This window comes from Camelus dromedarius, chromosome 10 (assembly GCF_036321535.1).
Source record: "Camelus dromedarius isolate mCamDro1 chromosome 10, mCamDro1.pat, whole genome shotgun sequence".
NCBI lineage: Eukaryota > Metazoa > Chordata > Mammalia > Artiodactyla > Camelidae > Camelus > Camelus dromedarius.
Window position 1 is genome coordinate 4,628,577 of NC_087445.1, and position 27,666 is coordinate 4,656,242.

General features: G+C 45.0%; 2 protein-coding genes and 1 pseudogene across 3 annotated transcripts in view; 2 read left to right on the plus strand and 1 right to left on the minus strand.

The window, feature by feature from the left end:
- The first annotated feature begins 1,163 nt into the window (after window positions 1-1,163).
- On the plus strand, window positions 1,164-12,445 carry ISCA1 (iron-sulfur cluster assembly 1). Of its 2 annotated transcripts, none has more exons than XM_010974873.3 (4): window positions 1,164-1,349; window positions 7,960-8,013; window positions 10,608-10,713; window positions 12,150-12,445. In XM_010974873.3, the coding sequence occupies exons 1-4, from the start codon at window positions 1,269-1,271 to the stop codon at window positions 12,296-12,298; spliced, it is 390 nt and encodes a 129-aa protein (XP_010973175.1). In that variant the 5' UTR covers window positions 1,164-1,268; the 3' UTR covers window positions 12,299-12,445. The 2 variants fall into 2 exon arrangements, with proteins under 2 accessions (XP_010973175.1, XP_064346186.1); XM_064490116.1 differs by lacking the exon at window positions 1,164-1,349 and adding an exon at window positions 3,445-3,498.
- Window positions 12,446-12,598: 153 nt separating this feature from the next.
- Window positions 12,599-27,666, plus strand: part of C10H9orf153 (chromosome 10 C9orf153 homolog) — a 43,245-nt gene continuing 28,177 nt past the window's right edge. Inside the window, exon 1 of the mRNA XM_031447289.2 lies at window positions 12,599-14,677. The gene's annotated coding sequence lies outside the window, so the exon portion shown is untranslated. The remainder of the gene's footprint in view (window positions 14,678-27,666) is intronic.
- LOC105084717 (ADP/ATP translocase 3-like) lies at window positions 20,906-21,851 on the minus strand (annotated as a pseudogene).

Sequence of the window (27,666 nt, forward strand, 5' to 3'; positions counted from 1 at the left end):
AATGCCCTGTCCCAGATCACCCAGCTACTCAAAGATGAAGCCAGGTGACAGTACCTCACTACCAGTGCCTAATCCCAGTTTCTTCTGTGCACAGCGGGCCTTGAGGGAAAATATAACCATCCTCTTACTGCCAATTGCGATTGCATTTCAATAGCAGAAAGACAATTACTTAACGAATTTTGAACTGTCCAATCCTATAGGCTCTAGGAGATGAAGGATAAAATGGGCTTCCATAAAAGCTTCACACCGCGCATGGCCTTGCCCAACCCGGCCTCGCCCTACCCGGCCCCGCCCGGCGTCTAAAACTAAATTAAAAATTTAAAAACTTAACTGATTAGTTCTTTCCACATGGAAACACTGAGCAAGAATCCACCTCTCCAGCACCACTCCACAGAATCCCTCCTTTTTTCCCGTTACCTCTAGCACGTCTACGAGAAAAGCCGCCTATCCTGATGTTTTCATCGCATCTGCTACCCTGCTGCACTTCTGTCCCACCAGCATCTTACTCTTCCCCGGACCTTCCGTTTACCTGGCTTCCGGCCTATGCCCGGGTAAAGAGCGCCACACAGTTCCTGGGGCTCAGGAATATTTGCGGAATTAAAAGGCGGAAGTCCCTGAGCTGCCCAGTCATGTCTTACAGTAAAGTTGCGTTCCAAATTCAGCACCTAAAGCGAACATTGCGTTAGTACCATTCTTCAACATCCCAAGCAGCTTGGCAGAAGAGAGAAGGAGGAGGTTGTATATCGAGAATCTGCGATAATTCTACACCCTTAAGAACTGCCTAGCTAAACCAAAAAAGAAAGACGGAAATATTTATATGTAGCTGTCCGGGCCTGAAAAATATTCTGCCCTTGAGAGCGCCTACTCCCGGGCCGGTGGATTCCTCTGCGTTCTTAAGCTGCAGCGCCGCACCTTGCCCAGGGAGCAGGTCACGGAACGACGCAACTCCAGGGTCCATAAGTCGGAGCTCACTCCGCGTGCCCCAGCTTGGCTCGCGACCACGCGCAGAGACCTTTGGCAGGCTGACGACCTTGCCCGCTACCCCTGCGCCCCGCGTCACGTGACCACGGCCGAGGCGCCACGCCCCGCCCTCCACCCGTCACTCACGCTGCCCACCCAATAGCGGCGGCGGGGGCGGGCCCTCGCAGGGCGGAGCCTGGGACTCCGTGCGCCGGAGCTTGTGGCGTCAATGCGCCCGCCGTGTCCATGGAGAGAGGTTGAGGTGGCCGAGCTCCGGTCCGAGCCACCAGGACACCGGGACGGCGAGGATGTCGGCTTCGTTAGTCCGGGCCACTGTCCGAGCTGTGAGCAAGAGGAAGCTACAGCCCACCCGGGCCGCTCTCACCCTGGTGAGTGGCTGGGGCGCGCGGCCAGGCTCTTGACATTGGTTCACCTCCGCCCCCGTGAGGGGGGGGGGCACAGTGGCGAGGCGCGGCACGGCCAGGCGGTGAGGCCCGAGACCGGCTCCACAGACGCCGCATCGTTCCCCCCGCCCCACCCCACCGCCAACTCGCCCCTGCTGAGGAGATAAACAAGCGCGGGCGGGGCTGCCCCACAGGACCCGGGCGCCCGGGAACTACGTTTCCCGGCACGCCGCGCGCCCCGCGTGCGGGGGAAGAGGACGGGTGCGTGCGGGCCCCCGGCGTCCGCGGCGGCGTTCCCGGAGCTTGGGACCGCGGAGGGTCTTGTCGCGGCATCAGTGCTTGGGGTCGCGGGTTGTTTAGAGGTCGGTGTTCCAGTTACTGGGGGTAGCTGCCCTGAGGCGCTCGGGGAGAGCGAGCCTCGCGGAAGGGCCACAGTGTGAGTGCGGGAGCCGCGGCAGAGACAACAAAGCCCTCCCCCTTGCTGAGATCAAGGCTGCGGTGCACAAAGGGTGGCTTCCTGGTGTCTGGGGTGGTAGAGGCTTTTTGAAACGCACTCTGTGCCTCCAGCAGTCCTAGGCCGTGGTCGGCTCTTACAAAGGACAAAGAAGGATAAATTTCCACCCTGAGTGAGTTTACAGTTTTCTGGGTGAAAGGTCAAACACACTCAAAGGGCACCAGAGTACATGCTGCAGTTACTTTCAGAATTTACTGCGCGAGCTGGATCCCCAGCGTACTGTGCAGGTTTTTAAGCTGAGAGGAAATTCTCACAAAATTAACCTTTTTGAAGCATTCGATTCAGTACCATTCAGTACGTTCACAGTATGTGCAACCATCACTTCTGTCTAATTCCAAAACATTTCGCTCCCCTCAAAAAAAAAAAACCCTCGTCTCCATTAAGCAGTCCTATTTACAGTTTTGAAAGATTAACTTAATAGGAATGCTTATGATCAGTTCAGTATTCTTCAGACACACACACACACCCCACTCTTGGTTAAGGAAGAGCTTTTGTGCGAGCACGCAGTTCCTAGAGACTGGTGAAATACGCGAAATTGAACCATGGATTCCATTCAATCTAATGCCATAGCCAGAAAATTAAATGTGGCAAATGAGAAGGTTGAGATCAGGCGGGAGGATTTATTTTTTATAATGGGTCACTGTTTTAGGTCCATAAGGAGGTTAACCTGTTTATATATGATACTGCATTCTCTATTTCTTTTATCTATACCATCAACCCTGTTTTCATGCCTGAAAGATAAACCATCAAATCTTAGAATTCTCCAAGGCCTTGAAATCATAAGAACTACAGAGCACTACTCATACTTTGTGTCTCCTTTCAATCGCAGTAAAAATTACTCAGAAATCAAAAGAATTCTACCCCTGGTAATTGTAGAGCCAGGAAGAGTCAGAGTATGGAGACACTTTTTTTCCCTTTTCTTTAGCCACCATTTAGCATGTTTCCTGTTTCTTAAACATTTCTGAGTCATACCTTTTTCTCTCCATTCCTGCTCAAATCAGCAGACATTTAAGACTTACTATGTTTCAGAACAAGAAGTAAATGAGTTTATTTCCCAATTTCTGGGAACACAGTCATGGGCCAGGCTTTTGCCACCTCAAAAAATTACTATGAATAATAACCCAGCCCACATTCCCAGACTTGGGCTCTCAATCCACACTTGCTCCTTTATGCTTCGTTACATGTTATACAGCTCACTAGGCCGGTTCTGCTGCCAGCACTGCTTCATCATATCGGTTCTCAGTTCACAGGGGCTCTGTGAACATCTGTTCTGATTAACATGCAGGTGTCCATTATCCTACCTAATAAATTGTCTAGCTGACTTGAGGAGTCCCTTCCCCTGTGAGCTTAGAAGCTGATGCCAAAGAAAAAGCACATCCGTGTTGCTTTCCACCAATGGTCTGTGGTAGCAGGCTTGCGGTCAGTTTAATCCTGGCATGTGTTCCTTAGTTTTAACACACTGGAATGTGTATATTGCTGTTCGTGCTTAGTTTTCAAGTGTTTCTGCAAATATTTAACCCCACCATGTTCATTTAAGTGCAAAAGCAGTGAAGTCATCAAGGGGCTAATGAGTGAAGACAGATGCAAGCAAATGAGACTAGAGATATTTCAATAAAACAGGTAAGAAGAGATAAATATTACCTAGATATATAAATTTTGATACCAGGAATTTGACATGTTGGAATATTTGAGAAGTGCCTTACCCCTGCAGTCTAGCAGAGGTCAGTGAGAGGCAAGGAAAAGGAAATGATGAAATAAAAGCATGATTCCATGTTGTCGGCCTGACATTATTTGCAGTAACTGATCTTAGTCCAGGAGAGGATTGGTGGTTTGCTGGAGAGAAGGACTTAGACCAGTCACAGGCGCTTTTATGTAACCAGAGCTGGGCCCCTGATAGAATGCTCTAAGACTTCAACCCACCACGTCCGAGTGAGTAGCCTTGGACACCTGCAGAGAACATCCAAGGGGGATGGCATCCTCCCTTCTCCTTCTCTGCAGACTCAGGAGTTGACAAATGAAATTGAACATGTCAGAGCCAGAGTAAGACATGACTGAAGAACTGAAACCTTGAACACCACGCTTCTGACAAGGTCTTTATTTCCATCGTCATACAAATCAGAATCATTGCAGCCCTAACTGAGGTTTAGGGGTGAATCCTTTTTGCCTGAAGCTCAACCAAAGCTGTGAGAGATTGATGGTACCCAGCCAGCATCATCTTGATGCACAGGAGAGAAGTTAGTTCGTAATGTGCAGTGGGTGCCTTAGGGCTTAACTTTCTAGCAACACCTGGTTGAGAAGGGCTGGGAAACAATATGATGTTGAACACATTGGGGCTCAAGGAGCTGTTCGTTCACTGAAGGACTAGCACTGGAAGTCCTCTGGAACAAAGACCAAGCTTTAAGATTTGTTTATGGAGGCAGTTGAAGGGGCATTACCCAGGAAACGATTGGCAGTATCCTCAATGCCTAACAATAAGAGGTTGGTTTAGTAAATTAGAGTAAGTCCTGGTAGTGAGATATTTAATGGTTGTAAACAATGATTTTTTTTTAAAAGGTTTGAGAGTCATAACTCTTCATTCTTTGACTTACTAGCTCTGTACGAATTTAATATTTAGTATTTAACACCTAAATCATAGAATTGTAAGAATAAAAGGGTGATACATAAAAACCATTAAGCACCTAGAAGGTGCTCGATAAATAGTAAGTATATGTATGTTACTATGTATCAAATGAGAAGCATGTTAAACTTTTAAAATGTAAACTACAGAATTGTGTATATACTGTGATGACATGCACGTGCACGCACACACACACACACAGAGACGAGAAACAGCACCATGATGCTGGCCTTAGCTGTTAGAGAATTAAGTAAACAGTGTATACTGTGATTTGATCATTGGCTGCTCTTTATCTACCATCTTTTAAACTTAAAATGCCAGATTTATAATGAAATTAAAATGGGTTGTAGTTGTTGGCATATGTTTAGTATACAGAATCATGGAGTTAACTTTGGGTTTTAATCTTGTTTCCTTAAATAGCAAAAAATGAAAATTGCCTGGGAATGACTTAAGGAAATACAGTATTGAGGATGAAAAGCCTCTGCTACAAGAAATAGAAACCCTATGATGTTGAATAAAGTAAAAGGATGTTACTTTGAAGTAGTTAAAAAATGCCTTCATCTACAGTGCCTTTTCTCATAATTTCAACAACAAAACATACTAAAAATCTTTTTTTAAGGCCAGAATGTCTCCCTCAGAGATAACTCTTTCACTTGAAAGAATGTCTTGTTCTGTGATATGCATATGAGAGAGTAAAAACCATCACTATATTTCACTGAGTTTTAAGACTCTCTTAAATTTTAATTCACTGGCCAAATCTCAAGTGAATTAGACTCATTAATGATGCATAAACTTCTTGGACAGGTGTGGGTTTCTTCATTGTTTGGGGAGTACATTGAAATGACTGCCAGGCTTGCTACATGCTGTCTGTTGAGTTTTTATGCTGTATCCCAGAATGATTTTACTTAAGTGCAGAGTTGCCAGAAAATGCAAATAGACTTAGAGGAAGGTAGGATCCTCAGCTTCTGCCTGGCACTGAGATACAGAAAGTCCTTATTATAGCTAGAATCTTTTTTTTTTAAGTCCTGCATATTCCCTGTTTAGTCGTTCTGACCTGTTCTGAAAATCAAATCTATCGCTTAGAAAATTCTAAAAACCATATCTTTCCCCTTAAACGAGTACTTGGCAGAGTTATCCATCATAGGTTTTTGCCTGACACTGGAAAATTAAGACACATTTTGGGTCCTATAATGACAGTTCCCAGACACACAGGTTGCTTTTCCCTCAAGGCCTTTTCCGTGTGAGATGTGAACGTCAACCACTTAGTGATAAGTGGACCACTGTCCGTGAATTGCTGTCACTTACTGTTCATGTGTTTTCTACTGAGTTGAGAAAAGAAGACAATAAATTATTTTGTAAAACCAAATTCAGTAGTTTAGGCAGCCACTTGGAGATAGAAACACGGGGGTCTGGTTGACAGCGTAGTGCCTGCACCCTGAGCACTTTGTTTAGGTCATGCGAGGGCGCACCTCCGACCCAACCTCCTGCAGTAAACCAAGGCTCCGTGTCCAGTTGGATTTCCAACAGATATTTTCCCATGGCTGTGCCTTTTTTTTTTTTTTAACTTCCTGAAATCTTTGCCCCAGTTGACAGTAGTTAGATTAATTTCTTCAGTACTCACGTGGGAAACATGACCATGAAAATTAGGAAAGCTAATTTTTACTGGCAGTCATTTAGAAGGGTAAATGCACACTTTAAAAATTATTTTTCATTAATATTTCTGTAACTATTTGAGGTTGACGTGCTATGATTTAAAAAAAAAAAAAAAGCCACAATTCCCTTCAGCACTTCCTCCTCCCTCCCGCTGCATACTGTTCCCTGTCATTGGCCACATGGTAGCTGTTCTGATGGAACCATGGGAAAAGGCCTTTGTAGACCATCCACCGCTAGTGTTTTACTTAACTTTTTTTCCCCAGTGACATCGTAAGAAATACATATGTACACACACCATAAATTAATAACTGAAGTTAAAATTCCACTAAATGTTTAATTTTATCAAATGCAATGCATTGTTTTATCTTCTGTTTTGTTTTAAAAAAAAAAATGCTAGTCTCAACCTTCTGAATTGGTTTCATGACGTTTCTGAATTGGGACCAGACTGCTTTAGCATCCTTATCTGACCAAGTCCCCACCAGGCAGGGCAGAAGAGCATACTTGGACCATCCATCCGGTCTGCTCCCTCAGCACAGGCTTGAGTTCTGGCTACAATTACTGCCTAGTCATGGATCATAATGCCCACTGTTTGAGATTTCACAAACCCGGAAAATGCCAGCACAGCATTGCCAGCTAGAGGAGCTAATAAAACAAAAAGTAGGAAGGATATGATCTCTTTGTGATGATACGCTCACCCTTGTAATAGTAGCTGGCTCACATTGAGCTCTTTGTTTCTGACACGGTTCTAAATGTTCTTCATGAATTCGTTTATTTAATCTTCACAAGTATCGTGAGTAAGAGGGACTGTTATCCCTGTTTAAGCCAAGTAACAGGCTAGGACACAGCTAGAAAGTTGGCCAGGAATGCCCCGAGACAGGCTTTGCCCCCAGCAGCCTCCTCCTCAGGAAAGTGCGGTTGGTAATACTGATCTGTACCGTACACATGCAGTACAGTGCAAAGTTTTTCTTATTTTGAGGACAGCCGGACTCAGTTATACATCATTTCTCCTGAAAAACTCTCTTGTTTGTAGCTTAGTTCTGTTCATCTAGATTCCGAATTTGATTTAAAGCTGATTTAAGAATCTGTGAAGATAAACAAGTTTATACTGTACAGCACAGGAAACTACATTCAGTATCTTGTAGTAGCTCACGGTGGACAAGAATATGAAAACGAATATATGTATGTTCATGTTGACTGAAGCATTATGCTGTACACCAGAAATTGACACAGCATTGCAAACGGACTAGACTACAATACAAAAAAAAACAAGAATCTGTGAACATTTGGTGGGACTGGCGGGAGAGGCACACACTTTTTCCTCTAGGCATGCATTTTAATGGATTTGAATGATTTGGGTTGAGCAAAAAGAGCAGTAGAGGTAATAATTATGACCAGCAGGCTTTGCCAGTATGGTACTTGATTCGTTTATTGACTGTCGATCCCCTTCTGTGTGAAGGGCATTACAGTAGGAACACAAAATAGATGCTGACCAGAAACATTACATCTGTGATGTAAGTGGATAGTACCATAGAGATTGCGACAAGGAGCTGACCTTGACTTGGGGTTGAGGGGGGCAGATGGCAGGATGAAAAGGATGTTGCTAGTAGATATTTTTTAAAATAAAGAGAATGCTTTTTATTGAGTCAAATTCATGTTTGTGTAAAAGTCCACAAGGAACTCTGGTAAGAGTGGAGCATAAATTCACATGAATTTGCTGAAGATAGACTTAGATAGTCTTAGAGACTAGGAAATACAAAGCTTTGAAGAATGCAGTTTGTAACTAAAAATTTAATAACATTTTCTTTTTTCAGACACCTTCAGCAGTAAACAAGATAAAACAACTTCTTAAAGATAAGCCTGAACACGTAAGTAAAACCAATCAGACAAAATATTTAGGGAAGAAAAAACAAAGTTGTGTTTTTGCAATGAAGTTATGTTGTAATAAACAGTGTGTCTTTATTAATTCAGAGTTTTTATTTTAAAAGGAAAATCTGCTCATGATTTTTAAATGCAAATAATGCAACAGGGTATCACGAAAAGGAAGTCAGCCTCTCACCCCAGACTCTTCGTCTTTGTTCTCCCTCCCAAGAGGCAGCCTCTTCATGTCCTTCTAGGGGTCCTCTGTGGTTGATTTACCTACAGCAGGGATTCTCAGCCTCAGCACTGATGAGGTTTGGGGCTGTGAAAGTTCTTTGCTGAGAGTGGATGGCAGGACTTGGAGCAGCCCCTCTGGCCTCTCTCAGTGGCACAGCCCCCCACTCCTGGGTTGTGACAACCAAAAGCAATTCCCTGGGGGAACCACTGGCCTAGACTACGCTTGTTGCATTTGCATGTCTCTCTCCTTGCTTAGGTGAGAGCACACCCTACGTGCTGTGGTTGCACTTTGCTTTGCCCCTAATAACATAGCTAAAGAGCTTTCTGTATCCTTACAGAAAGATCTTCATTCTTTGTCACGGCTGCATATACTAGTATATTCCATTGAGCAAGTTTAGGTAGCCAGTCCCTCATGTTGAAGGTCTTTTGGGTGGTTCTCGTTCAGTGCTGCCGCACGCATAGTTCAGCAAAGATTTAGTGTCTGTGGTGTGCCAGGCCCGTTGTTCCAGACCTGTAAGCATAGCTTAGAGCGTCTACGTAGCCTGTGTTCTAAGAATTGTTGTGTAAGGGGTGTGGCCATCACCTTAATCTTAGTGCATCATTAATTGCCTAAGGAATATACTGTAAATGACTTCCAAGACTATTAATATTTAGTAACTAGTCTACAGAGTAGTCTCCAGGTTCTGTTGTATAACTTACAACAGTTCTAGCATCTTCCTCATGAGAATGATTAAATTTCAAGTATGTCAGTGTTCTGACTCAGTCTGGATAGACTAATGACTATAGATTGACCAGATGAAACAGTTTAGCTGTGTAGATTTGAGGGTGTTTGTTTATGCTGACATGAAAAGGGCTGAGGGACCACTTCGTCGGGTGTCATTTGTGACATAAGCAATCCCTTTTCCAAACTCCATGTACCCCAGAGCTGTATTCTCACATTTTTAAGTGTCTGTATCCATCTCTGCTTGGACTTCCTGCTTGCTTGAGTCTTCTGTTTGCAAAGATAAATACTAAGTTAAACAAATACTTGTGTGCTCCAGAATGTCACCCAGGCAGTTTATTATTTACGATGCTGAAAATGTTAAATTCCCTCACACGTTCTCTAAGTTGTCCCTCTGAAGGTGAATAAAACCACAGTTTTATTCAGAAGAGAATGCTCTCTGAATGCTCCAGCTCATCAGAACCCTCAGACAGCTTAACATTCTAACTCACACTCTTCACCAAGTGTCTTCCCACTTTATGATTGCTTTCCTGAAGCAAGCACACACTACTGCTTTTCAGAGAACCAGGATCTGCTTGGTGCAGTGATATTTGCTATGATAATACTGTGTATTTACTGAAAAAGTAGATAGAATCCAAGAAATTCAGTATTCATTGGTAGGAAATTACAGTATGGTAGACATCGGTATTTTAAAAGCACTGCTGGTCACTTTAAACTTCTCACATCTGTGTTGACTGCAGTCTTTTGCTTCCCGGTACTTGAGAATGTTTATCGAATCGAGGCCCCGTGCCATGCAGTGGCAGTGGCAGTGCCAGGTGCCGGCCTGTGAACAGTGGTGAGCCTAACTGTAGGGAAACTCCCTGGGAGCATCTCACGTGATGAGGTGGAGCAAAAACGTTTTTCCTTTTAAAAAAGAAAGGCGGTTAGCACAGGGAGCTATATGGAGTTTATTGTAGTAACATATAATAGAAAAGAATCTGAAAAAATATATATGTATGTGTATGTATAACCCAATTGCTTTGCTGTTCACCTGAAACTAACATTGTAAATCAACTCCACTTCAATAAAAAATAAAAATTTTTTTTAAAATTAAATGTTATTAAAATGTTATTAAAAATGTTATTCTCAGCCTAAATGGCTAATAGTAAGGGTCAGGTAATAAATGTGCACTAGGTATAGTGCAATATTATGTAGGCATTACTTGCAAATGATGATTACAAAGGCTAATTACATGGGAAAATGATGTCTTAAGTGGAAAAAACAAAGCAGAAAACTTATTTCTGCTGTAATAAGTACTATGTTTAGATTGTATAGAAAAAACATACAAACTGGTTTTTTAGGGTAGGAGAGACTAATTTCGGGGGGGGGGTTCCCCTCTGCATTGTTTTCTGTGTATATAATTGGTTTTTATTCTTTTTGGATCCCTGTTAGTGTTATAATGATGTTCTGATAGTTAAATTTTTTTAATTCTTGTTTCCCAGTCTGCTTATACTTCCTAAGGGGATGTTTTATAGCCATAAATCTACTATTTACCTTTTAGCTTTTGAAGAAGCGAATAATAACAGATGGCCAGGGCTTTTATTGATGTAATTGTTTGATGTGTACTACTTAAGAACTAAGTTTGTATGTCCCATGCCTTTTCAGGTAGGTGTGAAAGTTGGTGTCCGAACCAGGGGTTGTAATGGCCTTTCCTATACTCTAGAATATACGAAGACAAAAGGAGACTCTGATGAAGAAGTTGTTCAAGATGGTGAGTTTTAAACAGACTCTTCCTGGATGCTCTGTTTTACATAAAATATTTAGCCTTGTGCAGCGTGGAGAGTAATGATGAGGATACAGTGGGGATGGTGCACGTGGTGCTCGCTGTGAGGGAGGCGTGGTTCCATTGACAGATTTACATCTATTAACTGATTTACACGCAGCAACCTAATGAGAATAGTACCAAGTTGTCCGCATTTTGCAGGTGAAGAAACTAAGGCACTGAGGGGTTAAATAGTTTGCCTAAGGTCATACAGCCAGCAAGTGGCCTAGTGAATATTTGAACCCAATTAAGTTCTCCAGAGGCTTTGCTCTTAGTAACTAAGAGTAGTGAATAAACTTGTTTATTTGTTTTGGTTATAAAAGGTGATCATTGTGTGCAGATAAGTCTTAAAATGATAAAACTTCAGAATGAACTAACCACTTTGGTGTGAAGCATCTGTGTCAAATAAGTAATGTCATCTCCTGCTTTTGAAGAGTCTGTATTTCTAATTTTTATTAAAAATTTCAGTGCTTTAATTATATTTTGCCACCTGCTCCCTGCCCCTACCCAATAATCTGATAAAACCTATTTAAAACAAAATAAACACTGCCACAACCTCTGGGGAGCCTCTGTATGCATGGGTCCTGCAGCGCTGGCTTTGTGTGTGCTATTAGCCAGCCTTCGTGGCTTTCTGGTTTGGGTTTGTTTTGTTGCACTGAAGTTACTGACCAATAAAGACATTTGTTAATGTATTGTTTTTAAAATCAATGCATAAAAATATCTAAAACCTTAAATTGTTGAGCTTAAAGAAGAGGAGGTTTAATAAATATAGTTTATATTTAAGTAATGACTCAATTTCTTATGAGGAAGAAAGCTTTCTTAAACCAATTACATTTATGAAGATACCGACCTCTACCTGTATGTTAACAAGGGAGTTGGGTTACTACCAGTTTCCCAGCCCATAAGCAGAAAAACAGAACTGCTTATACTGGCGTATGATTTAGCCCGGTTAAACTAGCCGACTGTATCATCGTCCTTTGTGTTTCTCTAGGCTTGACAGCGTGTTGTGTGGACAGATGTCATTTCAGGATTTTCATTAATTTTGTTGACTCAATCTTTACAAAACTCTCACCGAGAATATACATTTTCTTCATGTCACAAATAGGAAAAATAGGTGAAGTATACAGAAAAGACAAATTCTAGTTTTATGTAGAATTGTCTTGGAATTTACTTGTGTTCAACAGTCTAGCCTATTATAATTGTTTTTGACATGGATTATTGTGTGGGAAAGGGAACAGACAGGAAACTGAGCACTGCATCCTTTAAAGGAAACACTGAGACAGATTCAAAAGCTTCCTGTTCACCTTTTGTTAGTAGTGTGCTTTGACTCAGCAGGTTCCATAGGTTGGCAGGCTTTGTGTGACATGTGTTTTCTTCTCCCCAAGGAGTCAGAGTGTTCATCGAGAAGAAAGCACAGCTGACACTTTTAGGAACGGAAATGGACTATGTTGAAGACAAATTATCCAGTGAGTTTGTGTTCAATAACCCAAACATCAAAGGAACATGTGGCTGTGGAGAAAGCTTTAATATTTGACTCCTCAGGACTGTTTGGGCCATAGGCCCCAGGAGAGCCGTGGAACTCTAGGGCTTGTTGAAGAAATCATGTGACTGTCACATGCTTAAGGTTTGTAACGTGTGGCTGTCTTAAGAGAAAAATAAAGTGATGCATTTTGAAAATGGAGCCAGTGTGTTAGATTCCAGAAGAATTGATATTTGTGTTCTTTTTAGGGGTCAGAAAATGAGAAGCCATGCCTCTCTTTGCATCATTTTTCTGCTCTGTAAAGAAAAAAATGTTCCACTTTGCGATTAATTCTCTTGCATCCTTTCTGTTAGAACCAGTTTCATGAAAGTTGCCTTCCTGGGAGGACTTCGAGAAGCGTGTTCTTAACAGGTGTGCATTGGTAGGTCTGTTGAAGAGCTTGAATGTACCTCTCCTAACAAGATTGATGGCATTTAAGATTCAGAGGCAGGGAGTCTTGACTGCTGTTGTGGTGGTGCATTGCTTTTCTGGTACAGCGTTTCTACATTTTTATCCAAAATTTCACTGTCACGTGCCTCGTTTGCTTACCCTGTAGCATCCCCAGTCATTAAAGTATTGGAGAAAGATTTCCTGGAACTGTAGTGCAGAATAGTTCTGAGTGATGGGATCAAAAGGTAAGAAGTACTTCACCCACCTGTTTTTAAATCTATGTCTTTTGGTACCCCAGGTGTCTGCTCAGAGTTGGGATCTCAAACTGACTTAGATCCTTTTAGTAAGAAGGTCTCTTAAAAGCCCACCCCCTCAGTTACGTACCAGGGGAAGCAAAACCCCAGGGAAGCTGAAGGGCTTTTGTCCCCCTCACACTGCAGGCTCCGGCTAGTAGGGGCAGAGCCAGGAACACCCACAGCTGCCCCTCTTGTAGGTGACACACCAGCTCTGTGCTCTGAGGCGGTCGGTGTAGGTAAATGGGTGATCTGGCTTCTTTATCTGGTCAACATTTTGATAAGATTGCTTTGTCATTTGGAGACCATATTTAGTTTTATTTTCAGTGAGAAAAATCTTATGTTAAAACCCATTTATGCAGATTGCCATCTTGTTTCACCAGGACCATGGAACAGTGGTTTGTACTAGCAGGGAAGACAACATTGTAGCAACCCAGAATTTCAGCACGTACTAGTCATTGTGAAGTGAGTGTGGGCATCTTTTCTTAGGATTCCCAATATGCATACGCTTTCTGGATCCAAAGTCCAGTTGCTATAATTTTTAAGCCTAGTGTTTTAACCTAACATTTTTATCACCAACTTTTCCTTAGCAGTGTTTCTTTTGTCATTTAGTTACTGATTTTCCTGGATTTGACATGTTGAGTGTTCCATGAAATGACGTATGTTGTTTTGAAAGCCAATTCTTATGAATTGAAGTAGCTGAGTTCCTTCATGTTTGTCATATTTACTAAAGTACCTGGCACAAAATGCACCAAAACCTAGAGCAGTAGCTTTATGTAAGTGCTCATGAGTTTGTGTTGTTAATTTAATTGTCAACCCACTTAAAATTTGTGCAATACTGTATATATGTAGAGATTGAGTTGCCAATAAAAAGAAAAATGTCTGTTTGTGATCATAAAATTGCCTTTTCTTTTAAGAGAGGATGGCTTGGGAATAGTAGCCATTATAGCTACTAACAAACAATCTCATATTTTTCTAACTAGTCTCCTTGCTGCTGAGAAATTTCCCCACCCGATTCTGTCACATCCAGTCTTTCAGTTGCTGGGTTCCCCATGCGGCCCATTGACAGAATCATTTCAGTTACTCTGGGCTCCAGAGTCCTCATCATTTCTTTTCTACTTCTGCCCTGTCTTTCTCCCTCCTTCACCATGAGGATCATCCATGCTCCTTCCTACAGCCTCCCACGCACATTTCTTCCTTCCTTTCTCGCATGTTGTTGTCCCCACCAAGAATGCTTTTTTCCAGCTCTGTCCTCAGAGCTTTATGTTTATCTCCTGCAGAAAGGTTCTTAATAGTTGCCTTCAGACACATTTGTGAGCACCTGCTCTCCGCCATCCCTGAGGCTTCGCAGGTAACCAGAGACAGCCTCTGATCTCAAAGATCTTAAGAGTTGATACATGAAACAGACACCCATGAAAAGAATAGAGTAAGTGTTGCTAATAACATTTATCCCATGCTTGCTACATGCCAGGAACTGTTCTGATTAACCTCATCTTCACAGCAACCCAGTGAAGTAGGTCTGATTATTTTCTGTCTCGTAGATGACAAGCTGAAGAGTGGCGTGGATAAAATAGGGGACCTAAGGCAGCATGGTCCGTGGCCAAGCCAGGATGACGACCGGGGCCACCTGGCTCCAGCCCCGTGCACCTCGCCCTTAGGCCGCACTGCGTGTCATGTTAAGAACCAAGACCAGGGGTGCACTTCTAAAAAGGTATCTTAGAGGTTATGACCCATGAACTGAGTCTTAAAAGACGTAGATTTAGGGAAGAGAACTGCAGACGTGCTGGGAGCCCAGCACTCAGGAGACTGAGACACAGGAGGGGCAGGAGACGGCTGGGAGGCAGGGCAGGCCTGGGACGGGGGCTTTCTCTGGGTTCTGTAGGTGTTGGGATCCTCTGAAGGTTCTCACAAGGGGCGGGTCATCAAAGCAACTGCATTTAAAAGTGTCACCCTGGCTGCCCGGGGAGCGTGAGAGGCTGAATGAGGAGGTTGGACAGGAGGAAGTTCCTGCAAAACCCCAAATAGGACCTGTGGGAGGGACAGGTGTGAGGAAGGCTTAGATGAAATCGGTGGGACTCTGTTAACACCCCAGCCTCACCAGGACCGTTATTTTATGGCTCCTGGCTAATCCCACTAGCAGCGCTTGGACTGGTGTTTGGGTTTTGGTTTGATTCCTGCTTAATACTGAGGTTCTTGAAGACAGGAACACTGTCATTTTCTTTGATACTCATTTAATACCAAGGCACGTGGTAATTATTTTTGCCAAGATGACTCTCCTACAGCCATAGCATGTTTTGTCTGCGCTGCATCGTATCCATCGAAGCTCTGCTCCAAACCCTGGGCATCCTGTGAGGTCACTCCATGGTGCCCCTGTGGGGCTTGCAGGCCATCACCTGCTGTCAAGGGAGCGTCACGCAGAGGCAGAGCTGATGGCTGATCGCAGTTAGACCACCTTTGCAAGCCCACTCTACTCTTCATAGCAACATGCTGATTGGGTGGCTCGGCCACTGTGGCTCAAATACCCCTTGAAGAATTTCGGGAGATGAGGGGGTGGGGGGCCGCTGTGCTGCACAGCTACAGAGCGTCTCTCTGCCCTCTGTCTCTGGACCCACAACAACGTTTTTTTTCTCAAAGAAAAAAGGGTGGAATGGGGTTGAAGAAATTCCTACAAGATCAGATGTCCCTTGGATTCCAGTACTTCCTAGGTTTCATTATGTAGGAAATACCTTTAAAAAGAAAAAGAAAACAGCCTTTCTTGTCTCGTTTTGATGGCTGAGAGATCAGGAAATGCAAAAGCCTGTGATGTTAAGTTTCCTGGTGATTCCCATGCCACCCAGCAGCTGTAAGGACCCTCGCAGCCTGCAAAGGTTTCTAGCCATCAGGGTCCCATTTGTGTCTCAGAGCAGACAGGCCCCAGGCCAGAGAGACAGCTTCAGTGTGGAGTGAACACAGATGCGATGCTGATGTTCAGTTAGTTCGTGGGAGGCTGGTGAGCAGGGGAGGTATAGGCTGAGGGTGAGATACACCTGGATTGATCACGGGCTCTGTCATCTTGTGGCCTTGTGACCTGGCACAGGCTATGTGACTTCTCTGGGCCAGTTTCCCCTTCTCTAGAACTGTCTCAGAACTGGGGAAAGTCAGGGAGCTACCTGCACGTAAACAGCATCCAGCCGAGAGTAGGCGCTCAGCGCACTGTGGTTCTGTGACCCGTGGATTATCAGTCAGAGCAACAGTTTGTGGAAGTGAGAGCTTCCACCCAGTTAGGCAAAATTCCATACTAAAATCTGGGAGAAATCTGTATTTCCTTCAAATGACCACAGCAGCTTGTCTGTAAAGAACTAAAAATACAACTAAACAGAGAAAATTGTATCCTGTTAAGGGAGTTCCTGTGTAGAGAGCAATCTGCCTTACGCAAGCTGAACCCCCTGGGCCCGGGTGTGCCACACCAGACTTCAGAGGGAGAGCGGGGCTGGAGGTCCACCCTACCCTCAACCTCTTTTGAGATGCAGAGCCGTACGGGGGTTAAGTCACCGTGGGATGTGTGATGTCAGCTTCCTCTCTCCCTCCCACAAAATCTTTGGTAAAGATTATGATTCTCGTCAGTGGCGTGGAGTTCAGTCTTCTCCAAGGCAAGGGCTCTGTCCAGCAATAGTCCCCCAACTTAAAACCGTTTTTTTTTTTTTTTTTGGTAGCTTACTGGGTTGCTTCATGATTCTACTTCCATGAACAAGTGATTCCCAGACTGTTCACTATAAAGTACCTTTTTTTCCCCTTGGAATCTGTGTCTTGAAGCAGTTCTTCCCAGGCTTTAGCGTATAAATAAGTCACGTGGGGATCTTGTTAAAATGCAGACCTGATTCCAAGGGTCTCGGGTTCTGCACATCCAGCCAAAACCCAAGTAAAACCCATACTTTGGCTCTGCTGACCACCTTTGAGTGGCAAGTTCTTCATCTCTGGAGGAATTTGGTAGGAGTAGTAATTTTCACTGGACACCCACATGGTGCTCAGGATTTCTGATCAGCATGAGGCACCCACGTTCCCACCCTGAGTGGACAGAATTTAAAGGCCAAGACTGTTTACCTGGCAGCTTTGACTCCAAGTGCTGACTGTGATTTCCCTAAGGTATTGTTCTAAAATACTAAAAGGATCTTGGGGACCCCAGGCCCATTTTTCTTAGTAGCTTTTTGGTAGCTGGGATCCCCAGCTCGGCCACCACTGCCTAACCAGCAGAACAAGGGGACCCACAGGGTCCACTAGTTTTTGTCCTAATACACTTGACCCAGAGCTTTCTTAAATAGAAAGACCAGGTATGACATCTCAGGAAGGCTAAAGAAGGGAAAAGTCTTCTGTGGCCCTTCTTAGAATGACCACATAAGGTGGCATGGGACCTTGCCTTTCTCAAGAGATGTTTTGTGGTAAAACGTACATAGCATAAAATTGACCATTTTAACCATTTTTAAGTGTAAAATGCAGTGACATTAAGTACATTCACATTGTTGTGCAGCTACCACAACTGTCCATCGCTGAAGCTTTGTCGTTAACCCCAGCTAGAACTGTGCACCCATGAAACAGTAGCTTCTCATCCTTCCTCTCCATAGACTTGGCTACTCTTGGTACCTCATATAAGTGGAACCAGTTTGTCCCTCTGGTGGTATTTTTTAATCTTGTCAGCATTAGACGTGGCTTCAATATATTGACCAGTTATTAGTGTTGCTTTTTAAGCCACATTGATAAAAAGTCTTAATTATTCAGCTGTGAAATTGCCCTTTGATGGTGCGTCCTATTGATGGTTATTTGTGAACAGTTAGGGGCATTTGAAGAAAAGCATCAAAGGACTATACAATCCACTGACCTAGTTGAAATTCTCCATGAGGACTCTGGGGCAGAAACCTTATCAAGTACAAGGAAGTAAGTTAAAGATAAACATGTAGGACTTCCCTCACTCCTGTGAGGAAGTTAAGTCAAGTAGACTGACTTCGTGCTGCAGCAGATCATTTCTTGTTCCTTATTTTCCAGTATTCAGTCCATTTATTCGTTCATTCTATCAGTTGACAGAAACTTACTCTGTGCCTGCACTGTGCTAGGACTTTTTGAGGCCCTGGGAGTTAACAGGATTGACAAAATGTATATGGCCCTGGATCTTACACATACCATTTACTCAAAGTAAGTAAAATGTGTTGTGAGTAAAGTGAGTCAAAATGAGTAAAACCTGGTGTTTGTCCTCTAGAAAACAGACAGAGAAGGCTGTAACAGCCGTGGGGGCCGCCAGGGACTCACGTGGGGCTGGGTGGGCTGCTCCAGGATTCAGAAGAGGTTTATGCATGATGCGAGAAGCCTGGGATGAGATAGAGCCCTCCCTGCCTGCCAGCTTGAGAGTCTGTAAGTCTTTGAAATGTCAAGTTCAAAGATTAGCTTTTCAGAATAGAGAAAGATAGCATTTACTTAAAGCAACTTAACGTGAAGCCAATTTACAGAGGAGAAAACCCAGATTGTTTTATGTTGTACTCAACATAGCCAACTTCTCTGTATCTTAAACTCAGAAATACTGCAGAAATTCAGATATTTTTCCTCTTCTTAGAGGAAGACAGCAAACATTATCAAGTCTGTATTGTAGAAGAATCAACAAACAAGCGTGTAAGGTCCACCTGAGTAGAGACCATGCCTGTCTCCCTGCACCCCGTCTGCCGTCATTCAGTTGTTACTAACACCACCAAAACACTGCCCCTGCACCCCTGTTACCCGAAAAGTGGGCTTGCCTCTTGGTACCTGTCAGGTCAAAGACACAACCAAGCCATGGATGGGGAGAAGGAAGGATTTATTATTACTTGCAGCAAGTAAAGAGAACACGGGGGGTCTTTTCCAAAGCAGTGTCTCCCTGAATAGCGCAATTGGGGAAGTTTTAAGCTAAGGGTACCTGCATATTCATGAAGGGGCTTGAGCAGAGGAGAATTCAGCATAGAACTGGGACAAAGATTGACAGAGTCCAGGTTTAGTTGATTGAAGTCGGAAGGGTCAACACAACCATTCCTTCCTCCACCTGGCTCCGGCAGAACTCAAAGGTGTATTATGTACATCCCTTGAGGAGGGACCAGCACTCTGCTTTCTCACTGCACTGCTGTTTGACTGCCTTTTCTTTGTTCGTGAATTCCTTTGTTCTTTTGGGATCATTAGTTACTGAAACTTGTTCAAGGGCAAGCATTGTAGCCAGGCTTAGATCACAAAATGGCTTCTCTTATGTCAAGAAAGCCATTCCTGGCTCTCTTTCTCCAGGGCCCCCCTAACCTCTTTGCTTATATCTGCACGGATATAAGCCTCGTTTGCCCTGACAGTCCCAGTATATGCCTCATATCCCAGCACGGTTGTTAACAGTGGCCCCGCTCACTCTCAGAAATGCCCACATTCGGCTGATAAATTATAAGGCCACCCCAAGATTATGCCAGTATCAAAATATGTCTAAGGTTTGCTGTATTTATTCTTGTTTAAAATTATTAACTTTCTTGTATACCCATATTCTTAGTGAAACTGAGTTCCCCTAGAACTGAGTTCTTCTGCCGAGTTTATGATTAACCTCTCTGTCCAAAACCTTATTTCCTTCTTTTTGTCCAACACCTGTTTCCTTCAAGATTGAGGAGGCTCAAAGAAAAGGGGGAATTTAAACCAAGCAGGACCCTGTGGGGGCCCTCCTAGGTATAAAAGCCTTTCCGTATCCCTCATTTCTTGTTTGTAGGAAAAAGGCTTCAGCCTCCTAGACCTTCCCTGAGTTCCGAAGGGCAGATTTAGAACAGTTACTAATCAGAGAAAGGAGGGAATGCAGGAAAAAAAAGGGAGGAACAGTCAAGAAGCAATAGTGCGGCAATAAGTTAGTTCACTCCTTGAGGAGTGTCCATAACAATATCGTTGAGTTCTTCTGCAGGAACTGAGGTGCCCACCCAGGTGAGGGATGGCAACACCAGGCTGAGCACAGGATTTCTGGGACACCGCCCTGTCACCTCCCCATCAACCAATCAGAAGAAAGTCACACACCCTGCAGCCCTCACCCCAAACTTTGCCTGTAAAGACTTATCCCCAAAAACCATCAGGGATCCGGGGTTTTGAGCACAAGCCACCTGTTCTCCCTGCTTGGCCCTGCAGTAAACCTCTCTCTGCTGCAGACTCCAGCATTTCGGTTTGTTTGGCCTTACTGTGCATTGGGCACATGAACTTGTGTGTTCAACAGCATTAGGAGCATTATTCACAATGGCCAAGAGATGGAGGAAACCTAGAGTATACAGTGATGGATCAATGGATAAACAAAATGCAGCTTTCATATCCATGTTGTATCCATACAATGGAATATTATTATTCAGCCTTCAAAAGGAAGGAAATTCTGACTCATGCTGCAGCATGGATGAACCTTGAAGACATCGTGCCAAGTGACATACACCATCACAACCCAAAGACAAATACTGTGTGATTCACTAATACGAGGTACAAAAAGGAGCCAGACTCATTGGGGCAGAGGGTAGAATGGTGTTGCCAGGGGCTGGGGGAGGGAAGAATGGGGAGCTATTATTTAATGGGAACAGTTTCGGTTTGGGAAGATGGAAAATTTTCTGGAGATGGATAGTCACAATGGTTGCTGCCCTTTGGAACTCAGGGAAGGTCAAGGAGGCTGAATGAAGCGACTTCCCTACAAACAAGAAATGGTGGGGCATGGAAATCACTGGTACCAGGAAGAGCCGCACAGGGTCCTGCTCGGTTTCACCGTCCGCTCCTCTAGCTCTCAGGCCTTTGGACTCAGACTGAATCACAGGAGCTGCCTCACATGAGGACCTGCAAAGACGCCGTGATTCCCCTCCACCCACCCGCATTGCATGGACCCAGGGTGCCAACGCTCATGATCACAGTGAGCCCTCCACAAGGACGCTGGAATTTCCCAGAGGTCCATGGACTCTCGTAGTTAAGTGCTCCACCTGGTTCTGTTGGTCCTGTGCTGGTGAGGCGGCATCCAGATGACCTTCAGTTTGTCGTACAGGATCAGCACGAAGGCGCTGCCCTTGCCACAGAGGACATTGGACCAGATGCCCTTGAAGAAGGCTTTGCCCCCTTCGTTTCTGAAGATCTTCCACCAGCAGCCCAGCGTGCCCCTGTACATGATGTCAGCTCCTTCGTGCCCCGACTGCATCACCATCGGCCACCCCACAGTGTTGAACGGATAGAAGACCACGCCGGCCACGGCTGTCACAACCTGGGCAATCACCCAGCTCACCACGATGTGGGTGTTCTTGGGGTTGGGGAGCACACCTTTGGCGGTGTCCTACACGCCGAAGTAGGCGGCCAGCTAGATGACGATGCCCTGCACAGAGACACCAAAAGTCCTGGTACAGGCCTCAGATGCCGTCAGACATCAAGTCTGACGTCAGACATCAAGACATCTCAAGTCTCCCAGGCCTTTGAAACCCTGCTCCATGCTGGATTTCCCTATATTGGCTACTAGGTGGATTCTGGCAAAATCCAGCGGGTAGACGAAGCAGAGGGAGGAGGCTCTCCCTCCTTCAACCACCAAAGGCCAGGTTGCACATGAAATACATCCAGAGCTGCGTGTGTTTGTCCACGCCCCACAGGAAGGTCTTGAAGGCGAAATTGAGGGCTTGCATAGGGAAGTGGTGGATGACTGTGGCCAGGCTGCGCACCCAGAAGGACAGCACACCCTGCTCCCTGGGGATGTGCACAGTGCAGTCCACGATTCCCTTGTCCTGCCTGTCGGCCGTCATCTGCTTGCTGGCGGGCTACACCTGCAGCAGCAGCTTGACCTGCTCGATCAGGGCCAAGGCCGTCTTGGAGATGGCAGGGGTGCTCCCTCTGGCCAGGAAGTCTTTGGCAAAGGAGGTGGCCTGGTACGTCATGGTGGCAAGCCACCAGGACCGAAAGGCCGGGGCGGCCAGTATGCAGCCGCCAAGGTACCAACCCTCCCATATACTTTACAACACCCCTGGATAGTCGTAAATACAATGTAAGTGCTATGTAAATAGTTGTTGGCACAAAGCAGACTTAAGTTTTACTTTTTTAAACTTTCTGCAATTTTTTCCCCAGTATTTTTGATTCCAGTATTTTTTATTATTGATTTTGGTTGAATCTGTGGATGATAGTCCAAGGATCCTGAGGGCTGACTCTGTGTGTGTGTGTCTCCTGCTGGTTCTGTGGCTCTGTAGGGCACTAAGTAGTACACCAATAGACTCCATCCAGGGAAGTGGTCGTTTGGCCAAGTTTTTAATGATTTCTGCAAGAGTCTTCAAGCAGGGAGTCATTTAAGGGTGGGGACGGAGTCCAAGGCACTGCTTCTTGGTTCACATAGAGAGTTAGCTTGACCAACTCAGTCTTTTTGGCAGAGGTAGGGAGCATGGGTCTGTCTCCTATCTACTTAACTGCCTCGATATCTCCTTTGCACTTGCCCACAAGAAGGAAAAAGTTGACTGATCAGAAATTATATTCACAATCAGCTATTTAATATTCACTTTTTTAAAAAGTGTCTTTCCACCCTCCATCCTCCACCCTCATGCAGGAGGATAATCGCCTGACCTTCCGTGTCGCACAGCTGTTTGTGTGACCTTGAGGATGTCCATATGTCACAATGGACAGTTGTTCATCTACTCAGCACTCCCCAGGCGCTGGCACGTGCCAGGTGCCGGGCTAGCCTTGGGACTGCAGGACGATGAGACCCTGGCCCTGCCCCCAGGCGCCCAAATTCACGAAAGACGGCCACGTAAAAGGATAATTGTAAAACAAGTGGTGAGTGCAGTACTGGATAAGCCCATGAGGCACGGAACACTGGGAATTAAGTCAGTCTGGGCTTCACAGGGAGGGTGGGGTGAAGTGGGAGGTGAGAGAGACGGGAAAGAGCAGGGCTGAGGGACAGATGGTGGCTGCGTCCACTTCTGTGAATCCTGCCGGGAGACTTTCACCTCCTTCCAGGAGGTCATGGGAAGCTGGCCTCTGAGGTCAGGACTCCTCCTCCCCACCCCCTGGGGCCTCGCCCTCCATCTCTGCGCATCCTGCCTGCCCTGCCACGAGCCCACTGACTCCTGGCCCTGGCTTTGCTCTGCTCTCGCCACACCCCGCGTCCTTCCTCCTCCCTCTCCTGGCGTCCAGCCTTGAGAGTTAGCCTTAGTAGAGATGAGAATCTGAACGAGAAGATCAAAAAATGGTACACAGCTTCCTTTCCCCTCTTCCAGAACCAGCCCACGGGGACAAACTCAGTCTCTTGAGCCAAAACTGAATGGTGGAAATAAATGAACCAGTCACACTGGCTTCCACTGAAAGCCACCAGGTATTACCTCCCTCCCCTGTCCCAGCAGGCCTGTCAGCCCTCAAGGCCACCATCCATCAACCAGTGAAGGTCCTGAGCAGGTCCAGTTCCCTGGGGACTGTCTGCAGCGCTCAGAACAGCAAGCACAGGCAGTTCTCCCTGGTAGTTCCCTTGGATGGACTTTACTGCTTCTGATCCACCCCACCCTCTCCTTCCACTGCTGCTCCCCACCTAGCACCTATTCTTCCTTCTTTCCTTCCTATGCGCTGCCTTACATTTCAGGAGCCAGAGCGCCCACAGGTACACAGGCTGAGGCTGGTGACCCCTGAACGGGCCTTCCAGACTGACCTAGAATCCCGTTCAGTACATTTGCCAGTTCCTTGGAGAAGAGGTGGGAAATAAGCCCCACTACAGCTGCATGGCTTTTCTTTGGTATCACAGGATGTAGAGCAGAAGCTGTTGTAGGTACAGAGATGAGGGCACGGTTGGACTTACTTACGTGAAGCAGCAAGGAAATCTGTCCCCCTCCTTTCCAGCTTGGGGAGCCTGGCTCCTTCCTTTTAGGGTTCCAGCCTATCAGCCAAGGGCTGCTGCCTCCACCAAAGGGACCAGAAGCTAGCAGAGATCTCCCCCGGAGCCTCCGCCAGGTACTGATTCTTCCCCATCTCTGAAAATACTGGCACCCTCCATTCCCTTTCCTGCAGCACGCACACTGCCCCACTGCCCCTTTCCCGACCTTGTGACACCGCAGACTGAACTGTCAGCATCACAAGATGCTCATCACCGTGGTCTTCCTAATGGCCTCGGGGACGACGGGGATCGTTCATTTGGAGATTGCTCTAAGAATCGCCGCTGTTGCCACGCAGAGATCTTTCCTGTTGATTTGCTCCAGGCTCGCTTTTCGTGTATACCCAATACCGAGGTCAGAGGCCAGCAGGCAAGGCCTCCACTCCAGAGCGTCCTCTCTCATTCTCTGTGCTCAGCTGGGGAAGTAAGACAAGTACAACTAAACAAAGTGGAAAATAATAAGAGGCCGACCTCGAGGATGTTGCGGGTTTGGTTCCAGACCACCACTACCAAGGCAAAGGTTGCAATAAAGCAAGTCACACAAACTTTTTAGTTTTCCAGGGCATATAAAATTTATGTTTATATTATCCTGTAGCCTATTAAGGGTGCAAAGACATTATGTCTTTAAAAAAAAAAAAGTACATACCTCAATTTTAAAATGTTTTATTGCTAAAAAAATGCTAACCATCATCTGGTAACGCAAAGTTGCCCCAAACCTTCCATTTGTAAAAAAAAAAAAAAAAACAAACACATTATCTATGAAATGCAATAAGGTGAGGCTTGCCTGTAAACACCATTGAAGAGACACAGGGACAGTGTCAAGGAGGTGCCAAGAAGCAGGAGATGACTCCCACGAGGGAACAGAATGTCAGAGGAACAGCTCCTGACATGGGCTTTGACAAGAGACTCCAGCTGTGAGGAGAAGGCTGGGGGTCTCGTGTGGAGAGAACAGCGTAAACGTGTTACCAAACCAAACTTGGGTCCACGCACAGCAAAGCCAATCTACTGATACCGGGTTGTGGTGAAGGAAAGTGCAGCTTTTATTGTAAAGGCACCAATACGAGGAGAATGGGCAGCTCATGCTCTACAGCCTGGAACTCCCCCAAAGGGTTTCAGCAAAGCACTTTTAAAGGCCAGGTGAGGGAGGAGGGTGGCAGGGTATGTGATCAGCTCGTGCACAATTCTCTGATTGGTTGATGGTGGGGCAATGGGGTGGTGTCACATAGGTTAACGTTATCAAGCCTTAGGCTCCAGTAGGCCTGGGGGCAGTGGGCTCATGGTCATCAAGTATTTAACATCTTCCATCTGGTGGGGTTTTCACATCTGTAGAACAACTCAGGAAATGTGCATCAGTTACCATTATCTAGGTACTTCAGAGAGGAGCTAAAGCAGAGGATATGGGGGAGGGGTCTGTCCTGGGAAGGCCTCAGTGGGTCCTGCTTGGTTACAAACAGGGAAGTGGGAAGGTGAGGGGCATGTGTGGCGAATGTCAAAAAGCACACTGGCAGGAGTAAAACCATCTGAAAGGGAAGCAGTGATGGACCAGGTGAGGTGTAGCTTTGTTGCAGGAGAATGAGGTGTGAGAGGATGGTCGTGCACCAAGTCTCAGGAGAGTCCATGGGACGGGCCACCAAGTGAGGGTCCCTGGCTTTGCACAGAAAAGAATTCAAGAGCGAGCCATAGTAAAGTGAAGGCAAGTTGTTTTAGAGAGATACACATTCCATAAAGAGAATGTTCTTTGTCTCAGAAGGGAGAGCAGCTCTGAGGTGCAGGAGTGGTTAGTTTTTATGGGCTGGGTAACTTCATATGCTAACAAGTGGGAGGATTATTCAGACTGTTTTGGGGGGAGGGGTGGGGGCTTCCAGGAATTGGGCCATCACCGACTTTTTGGTCTTTTATGGTCAGCCTGGGAACTGTGATGGCACCTGTGGGTGTGTCATTTAGCAGCTAATGTATTACAATGAGCGTACAGTGAGGCTCAAGGTCTACTGAAAGTCAAATCTTCCACCATCTTGGGCTTAGTAGGTTCCAACCAATTTTTGTTGTATCCTCAACAGCTGTGTCATTCTTTTAATCTTTGTGCCCTGCCCTTTTCCCTCCTGTCTCAGCTTATGGCTGGATGATGAGAAGTCCTGAGCATTAAGCTAATGAGCTTGTCCTGTTTTGGCTGAGGGAAGCCACTGATGGTTTTCTACAAGAGCATATCTTGATCAGAATTTTCTTTTAAGAAAGCTTACCCAGTGTGGCTTATAGAAAGTTAAAAGCTGGGGATTTTTAGGGCCCTGAAACTGTTCTGTATGACATGCAGTTGTAGGCACGTGTCATTATACCTTTGTCAACACCCATAGAATATGGTCAACACAAAGAGTGAAATATGTAAATTATGTATTTTAAGTAATAATAATGAATCAATATTGGCTCATCAGTTATAATGAACGTATCCCGCTGGTGCAAGGTGTTAATAATAGGGGAAATTGTGTGTATGATGGGGGAGGGCATGTGTGAACACTTTAATTTCCAATCAATTTTAAACCAAAAACTACACCCCCCCAAAAAAAGCTTATTAATTTTATAAAAAAGTTTTGTATTACATTAGCACTATAATAGGATAGTTGCATTCCTGAGAAAACTCGGGTTTTTAAAAAGCAATTATTCCAAAGGGAGAATTGAGAATTTCACTCTCTCTACTATAATGTAGCGTTTTCCTACAAAAAATTTCAATAGTAAAGATCATTTTGGATAGTTCGATGTGTACAGCCATAAAATTCACACATCAGAAAGTAGTCCAGATTGTGGGAGAGTGGGGGGTATAGCTCAGTGGTAGAGCACATGCTTACATGCACAAAGTCCTGGGTTCTATTCCCCGGTACCTCTATTTAAAAAAAAAGAAAAGGAGAAGGAGTAGGAGAAGGGGAAGGGAGAAGGAAGAAGGAAGCAGTCTAGCCTTTGCGTCTTAATATCTTCTCAAAACTGGTGAGCTGTCTGAGCACATCAGCACCGGCTGGGAGGTGTGAGCTGCCTTCCCGTGTGGTCACCGTCCTCATCTCTCATGCTGGTGAACAGAGCCACTCTACCACCCCACTGCTGGCCCATGCCACACGCTTGTTTTCCTCTCTGAGGTACTGAATCTGATTGTGCCATGCTTCCCATTCTGATTTTTTTGTGTTTCCGAAATCTACAAGCAGCTCATACAACTCAATAACAAAAAAACAAGCAACTCAATCAAAAAATGAGAAGACCTAAATAGACATTGCTCCAAAGAAGATGCATAGATGTCCAATGGACACATGAAAAGATGCTCAACAGTGCTAATTATTAGAGAAATACAAATCAAAACTACAATGAGGTATCACCTCACAGCAGTCAAAATGGCCATCATTAAAAAGTCTACAAATGAGAAATGCAGGAGAGGGTGTGGAGAAAAAGGAACCCTCCGACACTGTTGGTGGAAATGTAAATTGGTTCTGCCAGTATGGAGAACAGTATGGAGTTTCCTTAAAAAACTTAAAATAGAGTTATATGATCCAGCAACCCCATTCCTGGTCATATATCTGGAGAAAACTCTAATTCAAAAAGATACATTCTCCCCAGTGTTCATAGCAGCACTGTTTACAATAGCCAGGACATGGAAGCAACCTAAATGTCCATCGTCAGATGAGTGGAGCCCTACTCAGCCATAAAAAAGAATGAAATAATGCCACTTGCAGCAACATGGGTGGACCTGGAGATTATCATACTAAGCGAAGTACATCAGGCAAAGACAAATATCATATGGTATCATTTAAATGTGGAATCTAAAATATTATACAAATGAACTTATTTGCAAAATAGAAATAAATTCACAGACA